At 38.3% G+C, this 26033-nt stretch overlaps 2 protein-coding genes across 2 annotated transcripts; both read left to right on the top strand.

Annotated features, from left to right (window-relative positions):
* Positions 1–7125: 7125 nt before the first annotated feature.
* h6pd (hexose-6-phosphate dehydrogenase (glucose 1-dehydrogenase)) lies at positions 7126–20614 on the top strand. Its single transcript, XM_079242803.1, has 5 exons — positions 7126–7173; positions 17282–17948; positions 18029–18146; positions 18219–18488; positions 18584–20614. Exons 2-5 carry the CDS (start codon positions 17307–17309, stop codon positions 19927–19929), a joined length of 2376 nt encoding a protein of 791 aa, XP_079098929.1. The 5' UTR covers positions 7126–7173; positions 17282–17306; the 3' UTR covers positions 19930–20614.
* Positions 20615–24315: 3701 nt separating this feature from the next.
* On the top strand, positions 24316–25520 carry rbp7b (retinol binding protein 7b, cellular). The gene is made up of 4 exons (XM_079242605.1): positions 24316–24432; positions 24651–24829; positions 25023–25124; positions 25373–25520. Exons 1-4 carry the CDS (start codon positions 24360–24362, stop codon positions 25424–25426), a joined length of 408 nt encoding a protein of 135 aa, XP_079098731.1. The 5' UTR covers positions 24316–24359; the 3' UTR covers positions 25427–25520.
* The last annotated feature ends 513 nt before the right edge of the window (positions 25521–26033 follow it).

The raw sequence follows: 26033 nt of genomic DNA, 5'->3' as shown, positions 1-26033 counted from the left end.
GCCGGCTGTGCACGAGCCCACAGCCCATTGAGAGACAGGTGGCGTCATCGCTCCGCCCCGCGTCCTTTGGACTGGGAAGTTTTCCAAATATGGTGCTAAGTGGGCGGGGCCTTATGTGGACGCGCCTGACGCACCTGTTTCATTGAGTAAGTCTCTTTTTATTTATCTATTTATTTATTTATTTTGGAAAATAAATACACATTAATTAAAACTTTTACATAACTATACAACTCCCAATCTAAATTGTTTTTTTTTTTGTTTTTTTTAATAACAGTACATTTTTTACATTTACAACTCATAATCCCAAGACTAATTTTTTGGATTCCAGTGAACAGCTATTTATTTTATTTTCTACTAAAATTTGACATTGGTATTTTGAAAAGTATATGTATTTTTTATAGTTCTGATTAGGTTATGTATCACTGTCGATGCTTTCTAGATTATTTGAGTTAGTCAGAAGGCTTTCTTTGTTTCTTATAGAATATTTTATAATACTTTTAAAGCATAACAAAGAGTAACCTCTTCAGACAATAAACTATGTTAAAGTTCAACTTCAACCTTTACTTCCTCAAAATGTGAATTTTAACCATATGCTACTGTGGTTGGTATAAGTCAACACAATTGGGACTTTTTTTTTTTTTAATTAATATAGAAAGGAACTAATAATTGTTAAAATAAATAAAATTAGAAGAGAATTAACACTATGTGTCTATCAATTATGGTAAACTCAGACCCAGACAAAAAATTATGAATCAATTGATATAGTTATTCCAGTTATTTAAGTAACACATCTGCATTGATAGCATATGAAAATGTCATGTGATGTTTTACTTTGTTTCATTTTTGTGATTTAAATTTATTTATATGAAAACAAGACCATTTTATTCTGCTTATTTCATTATCATATGCCAAGTGTAACACATAAAGAAAGTACAACATATGAAAAAGCTTTCGCTTTCTAAAAAAAAAAAAAAGAAAAAGAAGAAGAAGCATCACATTGTCCTTTTGAGTCTTTCTTAGCTGTCCTTGTGTATTTTTGTGGTGTCACTTTGATACTCTTGCACATGGCATAAGCATGAGCAGTATGGAAGGAAATAATTGGATGCAGTTTTTTTCAAGGTACACTTGCACTTGACATTTTATCATGTGTTTAAAAGCCATCTTGGATGTTTAGTCCATCCAAGTGTGATTGTAAATGTTTCAAAGTGTGAGTGTGAATAATACAGTACAAATACTGTATATTTTTCTTTGATTACACTAAAAGTGTGCTTAAGTTAGACCATCATTAGACTGCCGTCCAAGTAATTGCCTGAATCCACCACATCTCGCCCAGGTCTTGTCTTTCCCACGACTAGTAAAGGAGGGGTCAAGTAGGGGGGTGGTCTGGTATGAATATATGACTACTAATGAGACAGTTCTTTAAAAGAACCTCACAATTTGGGTATGAATATGTAGCCGCAAAGAAAATCTAACAATAGCATCTCCTAGCAACTCTCATCTGGAGGAATGTCAGAGTCAAGTCTTTTTTGTGAAGCGGTGTGCACTTGGAAAGAAGAGCTCCTTAGGCTGAGAGCCAAAGACAGCCGATCTCAGTGACAAAGAGCCTCCAAAAATCAACTGAAGGGTTGAACATTGTCTTGTCCAGTGTTACCATACACGGACATTAATCATACAACGGACAGAATGAAAGATGCTGGTAAAAGAAATAGATTAACAAGTTAAGTGTGGGTTGAAATATGGCTTCCTGACCCTAAATATCCCAAGCACTTTAACTATTTGCAAAGCTAATTGTAGTTTAACCCAAATGTCAAGTTAACAGCACACTCTTTAGAATAAGCAGTAAACCAGACCATATCTTTATCTGGATTTTTACTGATTACAGATTCACAGTTAATGTATGTTTTCAGTCTGCCATTTTTTTTTTTATTTATTTATTTTTTTGCTTTAAAGACAGCATTTAGGACACACTTTTTTCTTAATCTAATAACTTTAGTTGTTGAACTTTAGTCCAAGCCTCCAAACACATAATGTACTTTACATCTACTATATCAGTTTTCCATTAATTCAATTTTTAGTTTTACAACATGAATCTATTTATGTAAAATAAATGTCAACACTGTGCTTTAAGAGCCACACAGCCTGTGCATACAAATGTTCCAAGACATGTAGTTCGAAGTGTAAACTCACACTTGAAGGAAATATCCACCTCAAGCACTCTCACAGCTCTTTCTCTCCACTTGTCTTTGGTTTTGATACACATCGAGATACACATAGGTGTTATTTTCGAGTGTGTTAATGCTTGGACTGGGAGAAGTGCTTTCTGTTGTCATCCAGTTCTCAAAGGTGTCAAAGGTTAACACCCGCTCTAACGCACAAGTATGCAAATGCTTTTATTACAATACAAGCTTCCTTTCATTCAACTAACAGAGCATGTGTCCTGCTGGAGACTGAACTGCCGCCTCACAGATCGCTCAACCCTCCGGGTGTCTAAACGACCCCCTCCCTTTCCTTGCTGCCCCTCAGGTCCCGGGCTTCTGATGGTGATGACAGCACAAAAGTACTTCACACTGGGGGCTGGGTTTGCATTTTGTGGGTCAGCGAACAACGGCCGATGCAGCAACACCATGTCATTCAGACCTGGCTGGCCCCCCCCAAACATACCCCCACTTCTTGTGGTATCAGCAAACAGAGAGGTGGAACACTATTGAAAGCACCGGGGAGTTTTTGTGTATTGCTAACATAAAATGTACCTACTGTTTCCCACATCTCTCACAGCGAGGAGCCTTAAACCCCTTGTTAAGAGATGATGGATTCACGTTTTTGTATAATTATCACCTTACCCACAGTGAAAGGAGGGAAAGGAGGGGGGCATTACTGAATTATACTGATCGTGATAAAAGTGAAACTTTATGCTTTATATAGTTGGGCTGATTTAATTCATAAGATAAATTTAAATTGGAACAATAACACCTGCTTTTATAACATAATGATATCAAATAAAAGTCTAATATGACATTGATATTTCACTTTAATGACTGTGTACTGCAACTTAAAAATATATAAATAACTGTGGAAGTTTAGATGCAGTGTATGGAAATGTTAAAATTAGCCACATGTCAAAATAAATAGTGGCTCAAATATGTGTTTAAAAGGTAAATTTACTGAAATGTTTACTGGATTTCTTTTAAGAAACTAGCTGACAGACAGGATGTGACTCATTTAAAAGTCACGATTCTGAGGTCTACAGTAACTTAAAAGAAATTATTGGATTGTTGGTGATAAACTACCTGATCGTGAGAAGTTTCGGTGAGTCAACAAGATGAATTTCAAACTACTCCATAATACTTTCTCTAATTATAAAAATCACATAAACTATGCACTTTATTTTCTATCACAGAAAACAACTTATAGGCTGAGAAATCAAAAGATATTACTTCTTGGCTACAACAGTTACATCCTCCATTTCACCGGTAACATTTCACACGTATAACAAAACATTATGCTTGCAAGAATTTTACAGATTTAACATAAAATAAATATATGAATAACAACAAAAAAGAAACGTAGTATTGTCAGGTGTCTGCAAAAACTTTGCTCAAATGACAAAATAAAACTTTTCTCTAACCAGCATGTTTTTATCTTTCACAAACAAAACCAGTGAATAGAGGTTGTGGAAGCTTCTTTACCCTCCACTCCCTTGTCTACTCTTTGTTTAAAAGGCCTGTGCATTTTTTCCCTCCTTCATGTCCTCAGTCATTTCCTTTTAAAAGCTCCACATGCCACCTCTGGAAACACTACCTCTCTATGCTGGAACTTGGGGCGGGTGTCTGTTGTCAGTGTGGGCTGTATTTTGTGCAGGAGAGCACTCAGAAACAAAAGAAGCAACATGTTCTCACAGGTTTTGTATTATGGAGAGAAGAAATGTGAGAATGCATTACTCATACGAACATAAGTTTGGTCCGATTGTGACTTTGCTCTGATCAGTCAACGCTGCCTACATTTGCACTGACCTCAGGCATCAAAGAGCAGCTGCAGAAGAAAAATTAACATAGGAGATAGGTAGACATTTTAGGAAAACGAAAAACAAAAATGCTTTGAAATGTTAAACCACCCCAAATTACCTTTGCTTTTAAAGTTACATATTAAATAACATCTATTACAACCATAAAATTACCGCAGGGCCCAATGAGTCATTTGACAATGAGCCTTTCATTCAATGCTTGGTATAATGTTTTCTTTTTAGTATGCAACAGGTTGTGTATTCAAGTTTATCCCAGACTGAGGTCACTATAATCCTTCGCTTGTAGCAAACGGGGGGAGGTTGAGCGTAAGACTGAAAGTGAAATTGCCTTCAGTAAAGCCTTGTGTTAAATGTAATGAGTGTTGGCAAAGCAGCCACATAAAGATGACAGCACACATTCATATGCATTCGTTTGTGTGCTCAGCTTGACGAAGTCTGGCCTGCAGGCTTAACAAAGGGGAGGAAGGAAGCCAGGGGGCTGTGGAGAATGCCTTGGGGGTGTGGGGTGATAACACACACACACACACACACACACACACACACACACACACACCGAGGTGTAGGGTGCAGCCTGTGGTCTCTCAAGTCTGATGTTATAGCAGTGACAGCTGGGGTAGCACACTCTGCATGCGCCCATTCTCTCTTCAGCAGCCGAGCTGCCCCCCCCCCCCCCCCCCCCCCCACCCCCCCCCCACCCTTCCACCACCAGTCTGTGACACACACAAACACAGGATGCTCCATCCTGTTTACTGTTTACACTTCACAGTGGCCGGCCAACTTGGGAGGGCTTCCACAGTGTGATCACAAGATCTCTGTAAGGTAGCAGTTTGCCTTGTAATTGTAGGTGTTCCAGTTTCTATTTATTTTCTTTCAACACTTGCTGTGTCCATCATTGCTCCCTTTAAAACTTCTTATTCATGACGTAGCATAAAAAGTTGAGCCTAAAAACTCATTCATGGCTTTCGACATAGCAGTTAAATAAGATTTTGAGCTTCCGCTTCAAGCAGCCACATATTACAAACCCTTACAAGATGGATGAAATGTATATTTAAAATCAAATTCTGAGAAATTGTACAGTTAAATAGCTGCTGACTTATGTTTATAACAAGGGACTGCTGAGTCAAGGGAGCTGTGACGTCAACATCTGTTCAGAAGAATAAAAGGGAAGACCAGAAAGAACGACTGGCAGTGTGGTCCACAACAATCAGATCATTACTAAGCCAAGAGGACACCTGCTTTGTGTGAGGCCTAAATTCAGAGGGTGATGACACAGGACAGCTGAACTATGTCGAGCACACAGGAGCTGATGTCCACCCACCAAAAGTCAGCCATTTGTATAATTTTTTTTTTCATTCCTTTAGATTGTTTATTTGTTCATTCTTCAGTAATTGCAAGCTATTGCTTTTTTTTTTCTTTTTTTTTTAGAGCTGTTGTTGTTATTATTATTATTATTATTATTATTATTATTATTATTATTATTATTATTATTATTATTATCCGTTTTTTCCACACTTAATGATGGTATGAGCTACTTCACACTGAATGGGAGGTAATAAGGCAGATGTAGAAATGGGTCATAGCACTCAGTGATCAACAGGGGTCCCTCTTGTTTCGGCAATAGACCACAAAACCTTCAGAAGAATCAGCCATGCAGCAGACAGATGTCATCTTTGGACTTTGAAATGGGGGAGTTGGAGGGTTAAAGGTAATCCAGGACACAGGATTTTAAATAACACATCAACATTTGTGTAAAAGACAGCGCATTTCCTTTTGTTGAACTATAATGTGTTTGAAATTGTACTGTAAAATGTATTTTATGAAAGCTGTGGGTTTTTTTTTTCTTTGGTTCGTTTTTTGCACCGGAGTGGTGTGTGTTCACAACATCAAGTCACAAAAAAGCTTCCTTCCTTCACATAGATCCTTTCCATTAACTCCCCAGTTATCCCACTAATAGCCATCAAACTCTGCTGACTAGTAAGAAAAAACTGAATAAAGTGATTAAGGGATTACTTTGTTTTCAGTCTGTTTTATTTAACCCTCAGTAATACAGGCGGTCTTGACTTGCACTCGAGTATTTCAGTCGCACTGTTACGGCCCAAGCCTGCTGGAATGTGGAGGAAGATGTCCCAACAGCCGCACAAGACCAGGATTGGCCAGCCTTCTGCATCTCAGCCTCTACCCCTTGGCGCTTTAGGATTGGTGGAGGACTTTTCAGGGCCAAGGCTCATTGGCTACCTCCTCTGCCACTCTCCTATTTAAGGGACATCATCAGCCTCATTCAGGGCAGCTGTGTTTGAGTGTAACACAGTTTGCCACTTTTGGACTGTTTGTGGGTTTTGCTGAGATTTTGGCTTCTGGGACTTTTTTTTTTTTTTTTTGACTTGCTGTAGAGTTACAGAACCTGTTGTGTTTTGTCTGTGTTTACAGAGTTGTTTGGGTTTTATTTTATTAAGACTTTTTTTGACTTGCTGTAGAGTTACAGAACCTGTTGTATTTTGTCTGTGATTAGAGTTGTTTGGGTTTTGTGTTAGTGTATTAAGTTATCTCTTTTGTATTGGGAAGTTTTGAGTTATCCCTTATTGTTTTGGTAAATTCACCTCGTTGTAAATAAATCTTATTGGTGAAATTTTAGTTGCCACTCTTTTGTGTTGCAACCCCCTTTTTCCCCTAGACACCACTGGGGTCGTAACAGCACACACACCATGATGAAAATCAATGAAAACTTTCTGACATTTCAAGTCAATTAATTCTAATTTCAGCATAACGACTGGCAATTTAAAATAATGGCAGTAGTTCATTATGCAAACATAAGTTAATATTTAAAAAACCCTATTTTTCTGTCAATAAAAAGGAAATTAGGTAGTTAGGAGATATCAGTCTAGACCTGCCATTTGGGGACATTACCTCTAGCGTGCTGAAGTTTTACAAGATCTTACATCCGTTTCTCAAACTATAGTGTCAGAAAACATTCATTTCACTTCAAAATTACATATATTTTTGATAAGGTATCACTTTAAAACACAGTGTGGTACATATAATGAGTAGGGGTGGCTTTTATCAAACATCCACAACACACTCCGCGTGGATTGAGCGGAACTGTGTCACGTGACTGGTACAGGAAGAGGCTTGATGGTGCTGGCAGCACGGTACAGGTTCGTACTTTTACTTTTAATGTAGTTTCTCAGTTAAACCTCTATAACTCTGAAGTGACATTGTTTGGCCGTTTTCTGGTGATATTACAGTAGCATGTGTTAGAAAGAAGGTAAACGCGCGTGTCAGAAGCGGAAGTAAAGTTTGACAGCTAGCAGGTGGACTCGTGGGATGAACGTCGTGTTGCCCACTTTTCATCTCTGAGCGTGTTTTTCTTGACACCACACGTGTATGGACAGTAAGCTACTGTTTTAGCAATAAATGAGTTCATGTTTTAATTAGCCAGTTCACTTATGTGTGCGTGTCTGTGTGAGACATCGTCTTTCTCACTTCATTTGTACAAACAGACCGGATCTTCGCCAACGCTGTTCGTGCAGAACAGGTAGTGTTCAGTGATGCTCAGTCGGTCACATTTACACCAAATAGCCGTGGTTAAGTTTTGGTTTTGGATGGAGTGAAAAATTTCGACAGATAAGTAGCTATATACGTCTTTTTGGCTTTGTCGTTTGTTTGATAGTGATGAGTGAGAACTGTGTAGGTAATGATAATTATTTATTTAACATTTATGTATTTATAGTGGAATAACCCCTTGAGATGCACCATCTCGTTTTTAAGGGGGTCCTGTAAATAAAAGTAACAACACAAAATGAGCAGCAGCGTCTACAAAAGAAAAAAAAGAAATTTACAAACAGGAAAAAAAGAATAAGTAAATATATAAAGAACAAAATAAAAGTAAACAACATATGTAGTACATGTAATAGTCATCATCAATCATACATCCATACTAACACACACAAACCACTCTCGTAACACCACGCTCCGACCATGCTCAAAACCTGTACAAGTTAAATACATAGCGACAAAGTGTGAAGATGTGATACTGATAGCCACTCAGGAACCAAAAAGGGAGAGAACGGGAAGAGATGGGAAAATCAAGGTAGTGGGATGTGTTCATCTGTGGATGTTTGTGTTTATTTTCTCTTTCTTTCTTTCTGTTTGTTTGTTTGTTTTTCTGAGAATAGGTCTTGGTCTAAGTTAGATGCCATTAGATTTTGTGAGTGATCTGGATGGAAATAAAGGACACAGTATTTTAAACAAGGGTTATTCATCACTGCCAGATAGAGAAATTGCGTAACCATGTTTTAACGCAACGCTATTAATTACGCAAGATTATAATACTCGAACTACCGAAATGGAATAGTAGATTTACCAGAAAGTAGCCTACATAAAACACAGGTGAAATTTAGCTGCGGTTAGATTTATTTAAGTTTTATTTAAAAAGTATATAAAGGCTGAACATAGAGCAATTGGCAAGATTTAAAAATGACTTTCACTAAATAAATATTGTGTTATTTTGCACAAGCTGAAAGAACAGCAAACTTAGGGTAGGGATGTCCAAAGTTTGTCCTCGAGGGCTGCTATACCACAGATTTTTAACACACCAACCTACAAATGTCTGCACAAGACTTCTTAATTTAAGTCAGCTGTGTTGGAGCAGGGATACATTGAAAACTTGCAGGCTTTTGGACCTCAGGGCCTGGAACTGGACACCCCTGGTCTAGCGTTTTAAGTGTTTTTGAGTCCAGATACATAACACTAGTTTGTAAATAGCTATGTTGATGTTAAAACAGGGGTAGGTAATCTTGCATAGACACTTTTTTAAATTTTTTTTATTTTTTTTATTATATACTCTGGGTGAAGTGGTTCCTCGTCCTGATAGTAGTGTGTGCGTTTTTGAATCATGAACAATAAGAAATATAGTTAGACCCCTCAGTTTACTGTAAATCTGTAAAAACTCTGACCATTCAAAACATTCGGGCCAAATTGAAGTTGTTTATTTCTTATATTTTGTAAGCTTCTTCACGGCTGAGAAAATTCAGAGAGGAATTCATGACCCTTCTCGGTTTATTTACCTCCTCCCGCTAAACAGTCGAGAAAGAGAAAATCATTGGTGGAAAAAGCTGCGAACTAGAAAAGCACCCGATGAGCGCAAACCTCCGCCACGGCCTTAAAAACATTCCTGGATCCAAACGGTGATCCGGATCACCACGAAAATTAAACCTGTTCCTTTTTCTTATTTCCAACAACTGGTAAATATTTAATAAAAATCCGTTCATAACTTTTTGAGTTATCTTGAACACAAACAGATAAACGCTGGTAAAAACATAACCTCCTTGGCAGAGGTAAGAAAAAAGCCTTGGATCACGGACGGAGCAAAACCAGATGGAGAGGGGCCGACACATGCTGCTACTTTCACATCTTGCTTGTTCCCCAACATTACCTACCACAACTTTAATTTTACTATTAAAATAAAGAAGAAAAATAAGAGCTGTAATTAGGGTTGCTATGTTATTCATAAAGGTTTGACCAATAAAAATAATGCCATTTCACATGCTAAAGGTATGTTTTGATCATTAATGAGTCTAATATTGTATATGAAATCAATGTAGGACTATAACAAAGGGGAGAAATGACAGGGGTCTACACTCTGAGCGCTTTTCTAGTTAACAAAAGGTAACACTACAACTGTGCAGTAAAGTAAATTAAAGTAAGCCTTTTCACTGGGGTAAAGATAATATGTGATTTCATTGTTGAATACTGCAATATTGCCTTTATAAAGGCTGCTTTCTACTTCTGCTTTTGTGCATGCAGAATGTGCACAAAAGCAGAACTTTCTGAAGGTGTTGTGGAGCCCTTATTGAAACACTTGTTCTTGCCCAATAACAAGTCATCATGGCTTCCTGATTGTTTTTGCGATATAGATGTTGTACGTGTTGATTTGCAACAACAGTAATTTAATTTGGACATATTGTACATCCTGTTTTTAAAAAAAAAAAAAACTTGAGTGGAGAGTTGGCATTCTGGTGTTTATTAGATGAGAAATTAGTGGAGCTGATGGTGAAAATGTAAGCTGAGAACAGATTGTATAAAATTTGCTGTGTGTTTTAGAGATTTCTTCTTTAATATGACTTTAGTTCATCAGACTTATTTAAAAGAGCTGTGTTATTTGTACATTTTACTGAACCATTACACTCTCATAAGTAGCTCTATCTTTAAATTCTGCAAAATAATTGGTAACACCACTTTGAACCAGAAAAGCACTCGGTGGGCACAAACCTCCGTCAAAAGCGTAAAAAAAATTCCTCGATCCGAACAGTGATCAGGATCGCCACCAAGTTCTGTTTTTTTTCACATTTCCAATAATTCCTGAAAATTTAATGAAAATCCATTCATAAGTTTTTGAGTTATCTTGAACACAAACAAACAGATAAACGCCAGTAAACACAAAACCTTCATGGCAGAAGTAATTATATTAAATGTTTCTTTCGTTAGTCATGTTGAGCATATAGATGTCCTGCAGGTTTGATTTGCTGCTTGGTAAAAAAAAAAAAAAAAATCCCGGAGTTGGTCGCCTGCACAGACACAGGGTCGAACAGTGGTATATTTTTTGGTTTTAAAGACAGAACTTTTGCAAACTTTTTTCCCAGTGATGCAGCCCCGGCCATCAGCTAATTCTGCATCCACCTCGCACTCTACCAGTACTGTGAGCTCCTTCCAGCCAGTATAACACAGTCTTATCTAACTCTTATCTCCTGATCTGTCCATTTTCTCTTTTATTTACTCTATTCCTCTGCAAATGTTTTATTTGCTGAATCACCCATATTTAAAACGAATCGTGTGTTTAAACGTGCTTGCTAGGGTGAGACGCAGTGTGTAAAATAAATCTCAAACATCACGCCCCGGACCCTTTCCCGGAATAAACAGTTGTGTATTGCAGACTCTCAGCCTCAGGATGCTACAGGGTCTCCAGAAAGGTTCATAATAACTGTTACTGTGCCACAAACAAGTCGGGAACACAGTCTTAAGTTACGTAATGCGTCTTTAAAGCCACCGAGGGGCTGTGTGTTGAAGCATTGATGTGGTCATTTTACTTACTAATGTTTTTCTTGTGTCACATGAATGAGACATAAGAACACACACATCCTGTTTGCTTACTGTGTTGATATTCATTTTCCACATATAGAGTGGCAGTCACCCTCTCTTTGTTTGTCCTCAAACACATCCACTGATGCATGGTGTTCTTTTACATCATCTCTAATGGCAGAACTGCTGTTTATAATTTTACCATCTGTTTGTCTTTATAAGCTAGCAGCTAGCTTCTTTCTTTTTTCCCTTGCATCAAGAACAGCCACCGTTGATTGGACAATGGGTAAAACAGTAATGTTCTTTTACTTTGTATAGTATTATAAAAGGCAGCTGCCGTCACCTCACACATGTGCATTCAATTCCATGGAGATTTTTAATGAACAGAAAACCTCAGCAATAACTGGTAAATGGGAGCATGTAGAAAGCCAGATGAGATGCTGGTCCACTAAATATTTATATGTTATATATAAGTCACCATCAAGGTGTTTGTGGTTTTATTAAGTTTTTGGCACGCATGCAGTTTAAGAGTGGGTTGATAGATCTCTGGGGATTAAAGAGGCAAATTAAGTAATTTTTAAGTAGTGTTCTTGTGTCTGTAACCAGTTTGATCTGACTTCCAACTTTTTGTGCTTTTTCATGCTGGAAGTCAGTGTTACTGGGGGGTGTTGCACCATTAAAATGATGATTGCGCAAAGTGCAAAGAAAACATTCCCGGCACGGTTGCATCAGATTGGACTATGGACTTGGTGAAAGTTTGGGTTAACACTGTGGTTTCCAAACCTCTTCTAAAGGGCCCACCACCACATGCACCCCAACGTTTACATTAATATTTATGGGGAAATGAGCCATGAAATTGTATTATTTGGTAGAGAAATGGTCTGATATCTTTTGTATTTCGGGCACAACTTCAGTTAAAAGCAGTTCTATGGATAAGGAAAGTATTAAATCTTCTGACATAGTGTGTGTGTAAAAACCTTATGTTTCAGTGAGTTAACAGATCGGTGCTGTTGATACCATGTTCTGAAACTACTCTACAGCGCCTCCAGAAATCGGAATGATCAGAAGAGGCTTCAGCTGTCCAGCTTGTTCATCAGTGGAGAGCCACCTTTGTGTCAACGTTTCTGTGAAAAAACGCCAAACTTTTTCCTTTAGCAAAATTGAAAAAGATAAAAAGCATTTAAACGACCGCGGAATTACAACTCTGTCCGTGCCGGGGAAAATGCAAATAGGACCATAAACCATGTAGTCCACATGCCAGGCCTCCAGAGGGAAGTTAAACTTTAATGTCCTCATAAACACAACACAAGTGTTCTGCCGGGTTTTTCTTCACCAGACCAAATGAATTAAAACACAAGCATTACCTGGAGATCCTCCATTGTTGTTGTGCTTTTTGCGGGTAAAACAGGGTCTGAGTGCGCAAGTGAAAGAAGATATGGAAGTCAAAGTCACCCAAAGGTTCCAAATCCAGTTCTCAGGCCTCTCCCTGTGTTACAAAAAAACACAGGTGGCAGTTGTCAAATTGTTGCGCTTTGACCCACCAAATACTCTGTAACCTTGGAAATGAGAACAAAAAAATGGAACAAAACATTTGTTTTACTGTTTTAATTGCTATGTTTACTTGGGAGTTTTAATTCCTGTTTAATTCCACATAAAAGTTAATTTCGCTTTAAACTGAATGGGGAAAAAAATAACCATGTAAATACTTAATTCCGAATGCAAATTTCTGTTCGGAATTAAACTTAATTCCGATGTAAATGGCTGGTTTATTCACATTTTAATTCCAAACTATTTAATTCCTCTGTCGTGTAAACCTTAATTCTGCTCTAAGTTAATTCTGCTCATTGTGCGCATGCTCGTTACTTTGTCCTGTCCCGATGACGCGCGTTGTTTTGCTTCCTTTGTTCGGTGGTCTATCTTTCTTCTCCTTCTTTGTTGCTGCAAAAAGTGAAGTAGTATGCTCGTGGTGAGCTGGTACTTCAAATTTTTAATAAAAATAGCAGTAAAACTCGTGATTATTATGTAGTTTTTATAAGCTATGACTGAAAAGATGAGAAGCAGGGAGCCAACTTTGATTATTTCAGGTATATGTCATACGTCACATGCACCTTCTGTCCAATCAAAACCCTTCTCAAGCCACCACTCTAAAGAGGAATTACGTGACGACATGTTTCATCTAAACGTTCATTTGGAATTATTATTTTCATGTAAACTCATTGGAGAATACGTTGATGTTGAATGATTTTATTCCGAATTATTAATTCTGAATTAAAAAAACATAATGTAACCATACCAAATGTGGCAAAAACAGGACCTTGGTTACTAAAACCTATTAACTCATCCAATCCAAGATCTGATTTGTGCTTTTCTGTGCTAACCACATTGTTTAGAAGTCCCTTTTTTGGATCTTTACTATTTTCAAACTTTCCTAAATTTTCTGTAAAACTGTCTTCTCCCCCCCCCCCCCCCCAGAAACTGCTAAGAGAAATGTGGTTTCAGTAATTCTGAGCTCACTTGCTGGTGTGTCCCACAGTGAAGGTCGCAGTATGGTCTTTGATGGTTAACATTAACTGAAGCTTTTGACCTGTTTGCTTCAAGAAAGACTGACTGCATCAATAATGTGCACTGCACATTGAGAGGATATGAGTAATGGAGAAAATATGCAAAAGATAAATAAATAATCTATGTAAAAAAATTTGATTCACCTGAAAATCCTTAATTCTATTGTGATTTAGGTTAAATATGCACCAAAGGGAATTTTTCTCCAACTGCAAAGATGCCTAAAAACATTCACTTTTCAGATGATCTCTACTTTATTCTTGTGGTTCTTTACCTAATAATGCTGTAAGCTCTTGTCTCCTACATAACTCCAGGTATGAACAATTTTCTGTTCAGGTTTTCAGTTTTCTATTTGCATTGTCCCTTTCATCATAACAATGCCTACATTGTAGTTCCATATCTCCTCCCTGAAGCATGTGCACTCCTGCACTAATTATCATACCTTTTATCTTCATCTTTCTCCCACCACACTAATCTGAGATACTTTTATATCACTGTCACGTAAACATTATCCGTTTATCCCAATTTTATCTTTACATGTCGCTGTACATGTACCAATGACTTAAATACAAGCAAAAACACTGATCGATGTAAAATTTAAATTCCAGACTAAAAATGTAAATTAAAGACAAAAAATATTTAAACGGTAACAGGTGAAACCAAAACAGCTGATAATGCAAACAAAATTCCAATATGGCAGGTGACTCTGCTGCAGTTTAGCATTATCAGTTTGAACGTTGGCCACATTTGCCTTTTATCGATCGATTAAATAAAATTTTACTCTCCTTTGCATCAAAGTGGACAAAGTGTGGATTCCAGGGTAATGGATTGTGACAAACTGCCAAGCTGTCCATGGTGTATCCTGCCTCACACCTGCTATTTGCTGGGGTAGACTCCAACCCCCCGCGACCCTGAATTTGACTGAGCAGTAAAGAAAATGAATAAATGAATGAACATTTACTACATTTTAGAAATTGCCAAGATTATTTTCAACCAGGTAAATGACAAGCTTTAATTTAAAACCCACATGTTGTGTTTAGTTAATTAAAAGCTCGAATTGTGAAGCCATATCTTAAATTCACAGCTATTTGTAAGGTCACATTGGCTTCAGAGTCATGTACTGTTCACAGAGGGATAATGACTTGGTTATTAGTCACATAGCATCATAGATTAAATGTCCTCTGGTCATGAGAGAAGTTTGAACATTCCTTGAGATGCATTTGAAGACCACTGTGACAAATTTTGCCCCAAAGACAAAGATGGAACAGAATCTCCTCAGTGCTTTCTCAATCCATGAACAGAATTTTGTAGTCAATAGACAAATCTACATTACGCATGAGGCCAAGTTTCAGACCCTATCACGCTTAAAAGATAGATTTCCTCATAGCTGGGAAGAAGAAATGATTTCAACAGACATGCAGTATGTGAAAGTCAGTTTAGAGTAAAAAAAATTGACTTTTTGAAATTGATTTTGACTTTTTTGGCAAATTTATTGAATAAAACAGTTGATTTGCAACATAAATGTACTGCAGAGGAGGAGTTGACAAGCTGACAGAAAGTGATGTAACCTGGGGCTGCTGGGTACGAGAACTACAGAGCAGAAATGTCTGTATCTAAATTAAGGTATGCTTTAAGTCACTCTGTTTAGCTGTGGTGAAATGTACAGTACAAATAAGTACAGTACACGGTACTCCTCAGGCCATTGTGGAAAGTAAAGGAATATAACTGTTTTGTAAGAGTGTGATGCATTGCAAAGAAGGTATTAACAAGTATTAACTGTAAACATCTGCAATATGTGTTAATGACTGCAGTACCCATTTAAGTGGATAAGAACTGAAATCCAGCTGTTGCTTGAGCAGTCATGAAGTGGCCTTTGCTGTTTGAATTGGCATTAGGTAAACATGACTGTGGGTTGACAGGTTCCAGATGCTGCACTCAGTCATAAAATAAGCTCTTTTATCAAGCCTTCCTTGAGAAATTGGATCATTTACATGTTACCTGATAAAATATCATAAAAATTAAAGGTTTTGTTTTGTTTTTTTTAACACCCAGCCCTTGACTCTTTGATGTTATGTGGTGCTTATGCTTTAATGTTTAGGCTTAGACACAAAGTTCTCAAAAAAAAAAAAAAAAAAAAAAAAAATAATTGAGTGAAAACAGCACTTCATGAAGACATCGATTGTTAATGTTGGTCTCTCTCTTTGGACGCTCTGGTGTGGGGAGAAAGTTAATTAAGTGCTTAGAAAAGATTTTCTTGTGGTCTTTAGAAGCTCTGGTTAAGGTAAGCTGTGTATGTTTAGGAGTTTTATTTTCTGTTCTAATTTTGACCCATTTGGACTTGAATGACACCAAGCGGCAACCTCAGGCGGTTAAAAGTGAAGCCTATGCGGAAGTGCATAAAACTGCAGTTCCACCTTCATCCGCTAGGGGCTGGCTGCAAAACAGAGCAAATCCCCATAGACTCCCATGTTAAAAAGACCAACTTCACGGCAAAAATAAACATGTTTACAGCCTGGTTCAAAAATCCATTTTCAGTTAATAGGTCAGGTTTACCTTCATGACAACTGTGGGGGGAGTGATTTTTTTTTTCTAACTCACCCATTTAAAAGTAATTTAATCTCGAAGTTCAACATATTTAGGGGCGTGTCCTTTTGATTGATAGGTACCAATCTCCGACTTCAAGTCAGAAGAACGTAGAACAGTCGCGGTTTTTAAACGGTTAACAACGTGAGTTAGCTTTAGCCCGCTTACCTCTGTTATCTCCGGGTTAGCTCGGTTAGCTTTTAGCTACAGAAAGCTCGGAGTTTGCTCGATGTCAATCATTCACCATGACACTCACAGCCCCCCTCTCAGCTCCACGTCTTTGCCCATATTTGTATTTTCCGGGTGAAACGACACGCATGCCTCTGCCAAGATGGTAATGGTTTTTTCCACTTTACAATTATTTTATTTTACTACTTTTTCCTTATGAAATCATGTTATTTGAGGATATTTTCCCAGAAGAGATCAGCATTACAGCTCCTCTACCAGAAGCTCAACGCCCCTGAGCAAAGTGCAAAGTCTACACCCCTTCCTTAAATCCAGCAGTGTCTATTTATCACGTTATCACTACGCTCAGGACAGGATCACATGCTCTCTGGGGACTTAAAAAGAGTAAAAGCTGGGGACCGGAACTTTGCTAAGTAAATAATCTCTTTTGTCTTTGGAGAAGTGTTTAGTTTGTTGTTCTTGTGTTTGTTTTTGGGTTATTTTTTCATGTTTATATTTTTTCACATTCATGATGTTCATCCAGTGTTCTGTTCTGCCTTTTCTATCGGGCTTCATATTAGTTGGTATGATTTAAATCGTTTGTGGAACAATCATTTAGTTTTAATGTTGTAAAAGATGCTTTGCATGTCGATGACTGTATCATAGACAAAGTTAATCATTGTAAAGTTATTTTCACTTGAATTTATCAATTTAATTAGCTTTTCATGAAAAATATAGAGCTGAAAGGAGAAATCTGTGATCATAGAGTGGCACATCTTGAAGCATTGAGCAGCCTGCTACGATGTACGAGGTGCCTATCCTGTGTCTGTCTAGGATATGTGGCTGTATGTAATGTGTCTCCTGGCTGTGCTTTTTCAGGGTTTTGGACGGTTAGCACCAGAGAATGCTTGTGACTGTGTTCCTGCTGCTTGTTGCTCTGTGCGGCCACAGAGGAAATGGAGAGGAGATGGAAGAGGCACAGAGACCTGGCCATGTTTCTGTAATCATAGTTGGCGGCACTGGTGACCTGGCAAAGAAATACCTGTGGCAGGGATTCTTCCAGCTCTATGTTAACCAGGTCAGTAGTGGAAACAGCTTTTCTTTCTATGGCGGAGGACTGTTGCCTTCTGAAAAAGGCCTGCCAGTGTTCTTTGAGATCCTCAAAGCAGTTTCCTGCTCAAAGAATGTATCACAAGAACGCTGTGCTGTGTTGAAAGAGCAGTTCCTGCGGCTATCACAGTATCGGCAGCTGAAGACTCTAGAGGACTACCAAGAACTGGCCAAGCATATTGAGCAACAGCTTCAGCAGGAGGGAATGACGGAGGCAGGGAGGCTCTTCTACCTTTCTGTTCCTGCCTTCGCATATGCAGATATTGCTGAGAAGGTTAACAGCAGTTGTAGGCCAGCCAGTGGGGCTTGGCTGAGGGTTGTACTAGAGAAACCTTTTGGACATGATTACAGGAGTGCTCAAGTCCTGGCATCGCAACTTGGAGACTCCCTGAAGGAGGAGGAAATGTACAGAATTGATCACTACTTGGGAAAGCAGGTGCGGAAAATCTGGCGCACCATCTTTCTATCGTCCTTGCAATTAAAATATTTGATCTTAATGGTGTTTTGTGTGCAAAGGTGGTGTCAAAGATACTTCCATTCAGAACCGAGAACAGAAAATGTTTGGATCCCATCTGGAACAGGCACCACATCCAAAGAATAGAGATCGTTTTGAAAGAGACCCTGGATGTTAAAGGTATATGACAGTTCCATCGCCCTCATTGAAGATGGCATGAGCTCATTGCTTTTTATCATTTTATCCTCAAAGGTCGTATTCCCTTCTATGACCAGTATGGGGTGATCAGAGATGTGCTGCAGAACCACCTGACTGAAGTCATGACGCTGTTGACCATGAAGCTTCCTGAAAATGTGAGCAACAGTGAAGAAGTTCTGCAGAAAAAGCTGGAAATCTTCAGTTCTTTGCTACCTTTAGGAAAGAATCAAGCTGTGATTGGACAGTACAAGACTTACAAAGAAGAGGTCCAGCAGGAGCTGAACAAGACAAAAGATCATGTCAGTCGAACGCCAACATTTGCAGGTGAATCCACTTTCTTTCATCATTAAAGTGCATTTTATGCATGTTTTGTACTGTTTATGAACACAGTGTGATCCAACCATGTTGTTGTGTTTCAGCTGTTCTGGCTCACATCGATGATAACCAGTATGAAGATGTGCCAATTCTTTTGATCTCAGGGAAGATGTTGGATGAAAGAATAGGGTATGCACGCATACTTTTCAAGAACGACGTCTTCTGTCTTCAGAACCACAAGAGCATTCACTGCAAGCCCAAACAGATAGTTTTCTACTTTGGCCATGGCAGCCTTTCGTATCCAGCAATTCTTGTAAGTAAGAATTTATTCAAGCCAGCTATGACAAACAGCAAGTGGAAGGAAGTCACTGAGCACAAAGATGTCAGTGTTTTAGGTTTGCACATTTCAGACTACTATGTTCAAACTCCGACAGAAGAGAAGGAAGCTTACGCCGAACTTATTTCTCAAATCTTTGCTGGACGTAAGAATTGCTTCATTAGTACAGAAAACCTGTTGGCCTCCTGGGACTTATGGACTCCACTTCTCAGCAGCCTGACCAGCTCTTTTCCTCGAATCTATCCCGGGGGTGCCGACAATGGAGACATGTTGGACGTTCATCTAAAGGGGAAAGACATTAGCTACAACACTGAGGTAGTGATAATCAACTCTGATAAGATGGGTGGCGCATCAGCTGACAATTTTAAAGTAACGCAAGGCAAATTTCGCAGTAGTGACATGGTGTCTGGCTGGAATGAGGAGCTAGTTGAGATGCTTGCTGCTCATATGCAGGAGGCAGCAGAAACGGCAATACAAGAAAGTGGCGTTTTCCATCTCGCCCTCTCCGGTGGGTCGACTCCTCTTGCTCTGTATTACCGGTTGGCTGTACACCACTTCTCCTTTCCTTGGAGAAATACTCACGTGTGGCTGGTGGATGAGCGCTGCGTGCCACCAACTGAACAGGAGTCTAACTTTTACAGAGTGCATGAAAACTTACTGAAGCATGTGAGGATACCCTACTACAACATCCACCCCATGCCAGTGCAGCTCAACCAGCGGCTGTGCGTGGAGGAGGATGGAGGAGCACTGCTGTATGAGAAAGAGCTGAGCAAATATGTGAATGGATCCAGCTTCCACTTTGTACTGCTGGGTGTCGGCTATGATGGCCACACAGCTTCTCTGTTCCCTGGTGCAAAAGTGGACCAACATGGGAAGAGTCTGGTGGCTCTCACTGAGAGCCCCACCAAGCCTCACCAGCGCATGAGCCTCACTTTCAGTGCCATTAACCGAGCACACAAAGTTGCTCTTTTGGTGATGGGGAAAGGCAAACATGAACTGGTCACCCAGTTAAGTCGAGTGAAAGACATCCCAGACAAATATCCTGTCACTGGGGTGAAGCCTGCTCATGGTAGTCTTGTTTGGTACATAGACTATGATGCACTTTTAGGGTAGGGGGGGAGGTTCTTTATTTCCAGATTTCAATCAAAACATTTTTGCAGCTGCTATCATTGAACTACTGGTTGATGAAAAACGATGGAAATAAACCAGCATAGAAAAAATTACCATTAGTTTTTCATGTTTTGCTTATTAACTACATAATAAAGATTACATTCAAGCCATTTCTTCCAACACTTTTGATTGGTCACAGGAGATAGCAAGCTAACATCATGAAAGAACTTGAAGCACTAACAAAGTCTAAAGAATACAGAGAGTGCGGTATTGTTAGCTCCACCGAGACACGGCTGCATATCCACGTCCTTCATTCTAATGTGTCTGTACTCTTCTTAAAGACTGTGTGAGCAGACTGCAATATGAAAATAAGCAGAAAGCTAAAGGGAGGTGGAATTGCAGTACTTTATAACCTTCTTGGTGCAACCTGGACATGTCGCCGTAAAGGAGAAGATCTGCACAAACTGTTAGCTGTGAGTTTTCATCCGTATTATACCTGATACCACTGCAGACACAGCCTGTGATGTCATCAGCTCTATTGTTGCTTAGCTCCAAACATTATTGTAACACGTTCAGCATCTCCCGCTCTGCAAGTTTTCCAACATTTTGACAATTTCTTAGCTGCTCCACTAGAAATATTGGACTTATTTTATTTAAATGTTAAAAATACATGCAGCTCCTTTGCCATTCCCCCTCCAGGAAGACCAAGCCTTATACTTGTTCTTTATACCTCTACCTTTAAACCAATTGTTCAGCAGTAACCAGTAATCACACAGACTATTAAAACCTGGTCTAATGAAGCTGGAGATGCTCTAATAGGATGTTTTGAAGTCACAGGCTGGGATGTCCTCTTTGAACCACAAGGAAATTACATCAATGCCATGACTGTGTGACAAATTATATCAACTTCTGTGTGGACGGCAGCAGCCCAACAACGGTGAGGTGCTTTCTCAATAACAAACTAGATCACCAGTAATCTAAAAAAAACTGCTCACAAAGTGCAAATAGGACTACAGGAGAAAGTTAAAAAGTCAGCTCCAGCAGAACAACTTGAGTAATGTGTGGTCAGGAATTAAAAAGATTACCGGTTTAAAGGGGGATCAAACTGATGAAAGTCCGGACAGAACTAATTAGCTGAACATGTTCTTTGTGTTGCCTAGCCCAACCGAACACACACCCTCCACAAGCCCACAGCTTCTCTGTCATGCCTCCATTATCACCCTGCAGCTCAGTCATGGACCTTAAGACAGCTTCATCTCCCTCCACATCACAACACACTGAGACCTCCTCTACCTCCACCTCCAGCCTGCCTGACTCCTGCTGTCAGGTGATGAAACAGGAGAAACTGAAGTGGCACAAGGTAATGAGTAGGTTCTGAAAACCTACTCATTACAACTTTGTTGGATTCTTCAGGACCTTTTCAACATAGGCTGAGTCAGAAAAGAGTTCCTGTGCTGCAATATCCCCTCTTGGATAAATAAGGAAATTTTCATTTCAACAGAAGAAATATGTTCAGATGAGTCCATTTTTGGATGAATCGTGTGTTTGGGGGAACTGAGACTAAAAAGGACCCCAAGAAGTTTGTGGTTTCTGACATTGAAAGGACTGTTTTCAACCAACTAGTAATGCTTAGGAAAAGAATGTGTAGTTTATTAGCAAAGGAAGTCAACAGGAAGGGTTGCAGATGCGTTACAGTTCAGCATTGAACTTAATGTCTGAAGTAGGATGACTTAAATCCTTTTAAAATGGATGGAGAGAAATGTCAGTTCTTTGCAATTTTTATGTTTATAGTGATGGTTCTGGTTCTTCTTAAGGAATGATCAAACTATTTGGACAATTTTTTCTTTCTGTGTGAGAGTTTTGAATGCAAATGCATTTTTTTTAATTGGCATAAATATAGTTGAGTGATGTGACCATGAAGCATTTATGTGTGCAGTTTACAATGCAGAGTTTTTTGATGAAAGCCGGTTGCAGCAAATACAAACTCTGACTTACTTATAACACAATGTGTTAGTATGTGTAAATTACATCACATCTCAGATGTGTTTGCAGATATCCAGTTCCATCTTTAGTCTGCAGTTCTCAATTGTATTTTTGTCTTTTAGTTGCAGAGAGGCAGTTATAATGAAATTTGGTCAAACATTGGTGGTCCAAAACAATATATTTTATCTCATGAGTAAAAGAAATGCATGTGCAGCAAACATTCGTGATGGGAAAATCACAAGTAGCACAAAAAGTGCCTTTCTGAACCATCTATTTAGACATTGCTATTAGAATATTCATTGAATGAAACCTGCTGATGGTTTTTACACATTCAGACATTTTCTAATGAGATCATCTGTATTTCAGTGAGCTTTGAATGAAATGCTACTATTGTTGGTATTGTTTAAATAAAAGTTTGATGATACTGAATTTGCTTTTATTATATATCTGGTTGATTCATATTAACAAACAAAATCTGAATAATTTTCTGTCTTAAAAAAATGTGTTAATTTTAGTACAACTCAAGTCCAAAATAGTTGGGACTCTGCAAAATGTTAATGCATAATGTATATGTACAAAAGAACACAGTACTCATAAAATGCTTAAGGAAACATTTTACTATTTTGTTAAAATATCAAATCATCTTAAATTTAATGGCAGTAACACATGCCAAATGGTTTGGAAACAGTGTGGGGGAAAAAAGACACTTTACAAAGAAACATAAAAGATGTTTCATCAATTATGGTACAAACTTCTAAAGGAGCTTTATTTGGACATTTTACTGGCTTATTTTTCAGTCAATTTTCATTTAGCTGCCCGACCAGAATGTGTTTTTTTTATATATATATATCTGTTTGACATTACATTATAAATCCTCTTCATCCTGCTGTGTAAACTACATGTGCTTGCTGTGACAAATTGTTACATGATACATACATTCTGGTGCAACAAACATTTCAGCAGAGCCAGATTAGCTCACTTACACTTTTCCCTCCTCATGGTCTAAAGTTTCCTCCTCCTGCTGCTGCTCCAGAAACCTCATGAATTCTTTAAATGTGTCGTATCAGTTGTCAATGTAGAGACAGCTGGACTGTTTTATCACTCGGTGTTTCTGCTTGTCTCCATCACAAGCCGCCTGTCGGTTAACCACAATCCTCCTCTCACCATAAAAAACCCTGAACAGACACGAACAGGTGTTACTCTGTCAAACTCTTAAAATATATGTTTGCCAGAAACGTTGCTCACCTGCACTGAAAGCAGAGGTGACTGTCAGCGTTAAGGACATGTAATACAGCTCTGGAGTGGTTTTGGCCTGTGCACATAAAATTATTTTAATGCAAGTTGTTTTGTTTGTTTGTGTTTCCTTTTTTAAAAGAAAAAAATTGCCTTACACATTCAGCAGCTGTGATGGTCAGGATAGCGGTACACAACCCATGTCCAAACGACAGCAGGCCAAAGACATTATAGGCAGCCCACAAGCTCTGCTGAACTGGATCTATTAATGTGAATACCACGGAAAAACCTGACAGGGGAGCAAATGTTTATTAATATTTTTTTAAGACTGTGTCAGTTGTGCGATCTAATGAACTCACCTGAAGCTATAAATGATAAGGCAACAGAGGTCGACAAGTTGTTCAGAAGTGGCTTCCTGCAGTATCTTGAGGATTTTGGCCTTCAGTCAAAACAAAAACCAATTGTTAACGCTACTTTTCCCCTTGTTCAAGTAACTCATGACCTGCATGGCTTAATGCCAGCATATGCATCCTAGTTACCTTCCCATGACGTAGAGCTGAGGGGCCAGAACAACTATTATGAACACTGCATTCACTATTTGACTGTAAATAGAAAATAAAGAACTGCAAATCATCAACAGCAAATATTAATTTATGTCTCTCTTGGTGAATGTACTTACAATTTCAGCCTCTTATTCCGTGGTAGCCATCTGCTGCCATGATACGCCATGAAGATTAGCATGTAGAGAAACATGGATGCTGCACATCCAGGCAAACATGCTTGAACACTGTTCTGCCGGCTGCATGTGCTCAGTAGGGGGATTGTATTTCATCCCGTCCCTGCTCAGAAACTTTGTGTGGATCTTGTGCTCCCCTTTAAAGCAAAACATCTGCTCTAAAGACTAAACCTGGAGATTAGGTGGAAATGTTTCTAGTCAATGCAGTCATACACATGCAGTATATATTCATGAAAAGTCTCGTATCCTGTCTGGATTCATCAGGAAACAAGTGGTTGTTTTTTTTTTTTGTTTTTTTTTTATAATGTAGAGATCTGCTCCACCCTCCCATTCTCTTCCCGTCCAAATAACTGGGGAAAATGTCGCATCACCTTTGTCCCATATTTATGCATAATAAAACATCCTGCACATTAACTCTGATTTCATTCACATCTGATACTCACGCAGCACAGTCTCACAGGGAGTCAAACCAGCATCCAAAATGCCTGTCAACTACAGTGGAACATGGGACATTGTCAGTAATGTCAATTTTGAAGGTTACATGGTTGCACTCGGTAAGTCTTAACTTTTTATTTCCTTTTTTTCTTTAATTTAGGTGGCTGCTTTAAAATCTTTAGATATGATATAAAGTCATTCATCTCCTCAACACGGTACCCACTCTTCCCACTATTTAAAAGCTGGAAACCCTAATTTAGGAGATATGAAATTCTAATTCAATGTAACTTTTTTTAGAGTAAAATACTTTTAAAATTCCTTTCACTTTGCTACGCAGGCATTGACTTTGCAACACGCAAGATTGCCTCTCTGCTGAAGCCTCAGAAAGTGATAAAGCAAGATGGAGACAATTTCACAATCCACACTTTCACCACTTTCAGAAATTATGAGTGCTCATTCAGAATTGGGGAAGAGTTCAAAGAGGTTACTAAAGGAATGGACAACCGAACATGCCAGGTAAAAATGTCGATGAAAAATTCCTTTTTCAGGTCTCAAGACTGATCCTCTTCAGTCCTCAGGCTCAATGAGCAATATTCAGTTTTCAGCCAAAATAACTTTTATGTTCATGTATAATAAAATATTGTAATAAAGTAATGTGAGACATGTCCTGTTGTAACCCTGAAACATTTTATATTTGGTCCTCTGCTAGAGTGTGGTCAATTGGAGAAGAGACAAGATGGTGTGTGTTCAGAAGGGAGAAAAAAGAAACAGGGGCTGGACTCACTGGATCGAAGGAGACGAGCTTCATCTGGTATGACTGCAGATTTGACTATTTATGATCAAGAACCATGAAAAGTCTGTATATTCTATCTATCTATTCCTAATAGATTATATAGGTTTTCAACATTTGTGGGTTCACATGCAATTGTACTTTTTAATTCTTATTGTAAAAAGAAAATATTTCTTCCCTTTCAGCTTATACAGCGATTCATTGAACAACTCAATTTCACTATTTAGCAAATAAGTACAATGTTTTTATGTTCATATCTCTCTCTTTAGGAGCTTACGTGTGAAGATCAAGTTTGCAAGCAAATTTATAAAAAGAGCCAGTGAATTTGCCTTTTAATTTTGTCTCAAACTCATCACGTGTGTTTCCATTAAATGAGCTGAGACACTTAATGAAGATGCCCTGCTCAATAAAGATCCAAATTTGTTTGTGTTTGTCTTTTATGTATTTGCATTTTTCAAGACAATTTTAATCTTCCTGTCTCCCTGTGTATGGAAAAAATAATGTAAAAATGTATTATCATTTTTATTATTATTCAACCATTACATGTACTGCTTTTTCTGATTATGGTTTACAGAGAAGCTTATTATCATTATTATTATTATTATTATTATTATTATTATTATTATTATTTATGTTAACTGGTAGTGACCTCTAATGGCTTAAAGTGAACATTGCACCAGTACCCTACTCACCCTAATCAATCCTCATTTTCTGAACATGTAAGGAATAATATTGTTACTGTGTAAAATATTAAGCTTGTTCTTGAGCTACTAGCTATGAGTTCATGGATAAATACTTCTTTGATTTGGCTGAAATAATTCTGATTAAAGACTCAAATGCAAGTATTACCATGAATAAACACAAAAATAAGATGTGTTGATGTGGTGCAAAGGATTTAATCAAAATTAAACTAAAAGTTTAACCTTCACA

This window comes from Telmatherina bonti (genome assembly GCF_933228915.1).
Source record: "Telmatherina bonti genome assembly, chromosome: 6".
NCBI classification, from domain to species: Eukaryota; Metazoa; Chordata; class Actinopteri; order Atheriniformes; family Telmatherinidae; genus Telmatherina; species Telmatherina bonti.
Note: the sequence above shows the minus strand (reverse complement) of the source record. Positions and strands in the feature narration are given on the sequence as shown.

Coding starts and splice junctions, on each gene's coding strand:
- h6pd (XM_079242803.1), top strand. CDS start 17,307: ATGCTTGTGACTGTGTTCCTGCTGCTTGTTGCTCTGTGCGGCCACAGA. Junction 18,147..18,218: donor AGAGACCCTGGATGTTAAAG/GTATATGACAGT, acceptor TTATCCTCAAAG/GTCGTATTCCCTTCTATGAC. Junction 18,489..18,583: donor TCGAACGCCAACATTTGCAG/GTGAATCCACTT, acceptor GTTGTGTTTCAG/CTGTTCTGGCTCACATCGAT.
- rbp7b (XM_079242605.1), top strand. CDS start 24,360: ATGCCTGTCAACTACAGTGGAACATGGGACATTGTCAGTAATGTCAAT. Junction 24,433..24,650: donor AGGTTACATGGTTGCACTCG/GTAAGTCTTAAC, acceptor TTTGCTACGCAG/GCATTGACTTTGCAACACGC. Junction 24,830..25,022: donor TGGACAACCGAACATGCCAG/GTAAAAATGTCG, acceptor GTCCTCTGCTAG/AGTGTGGTCAATTGGAGAAG.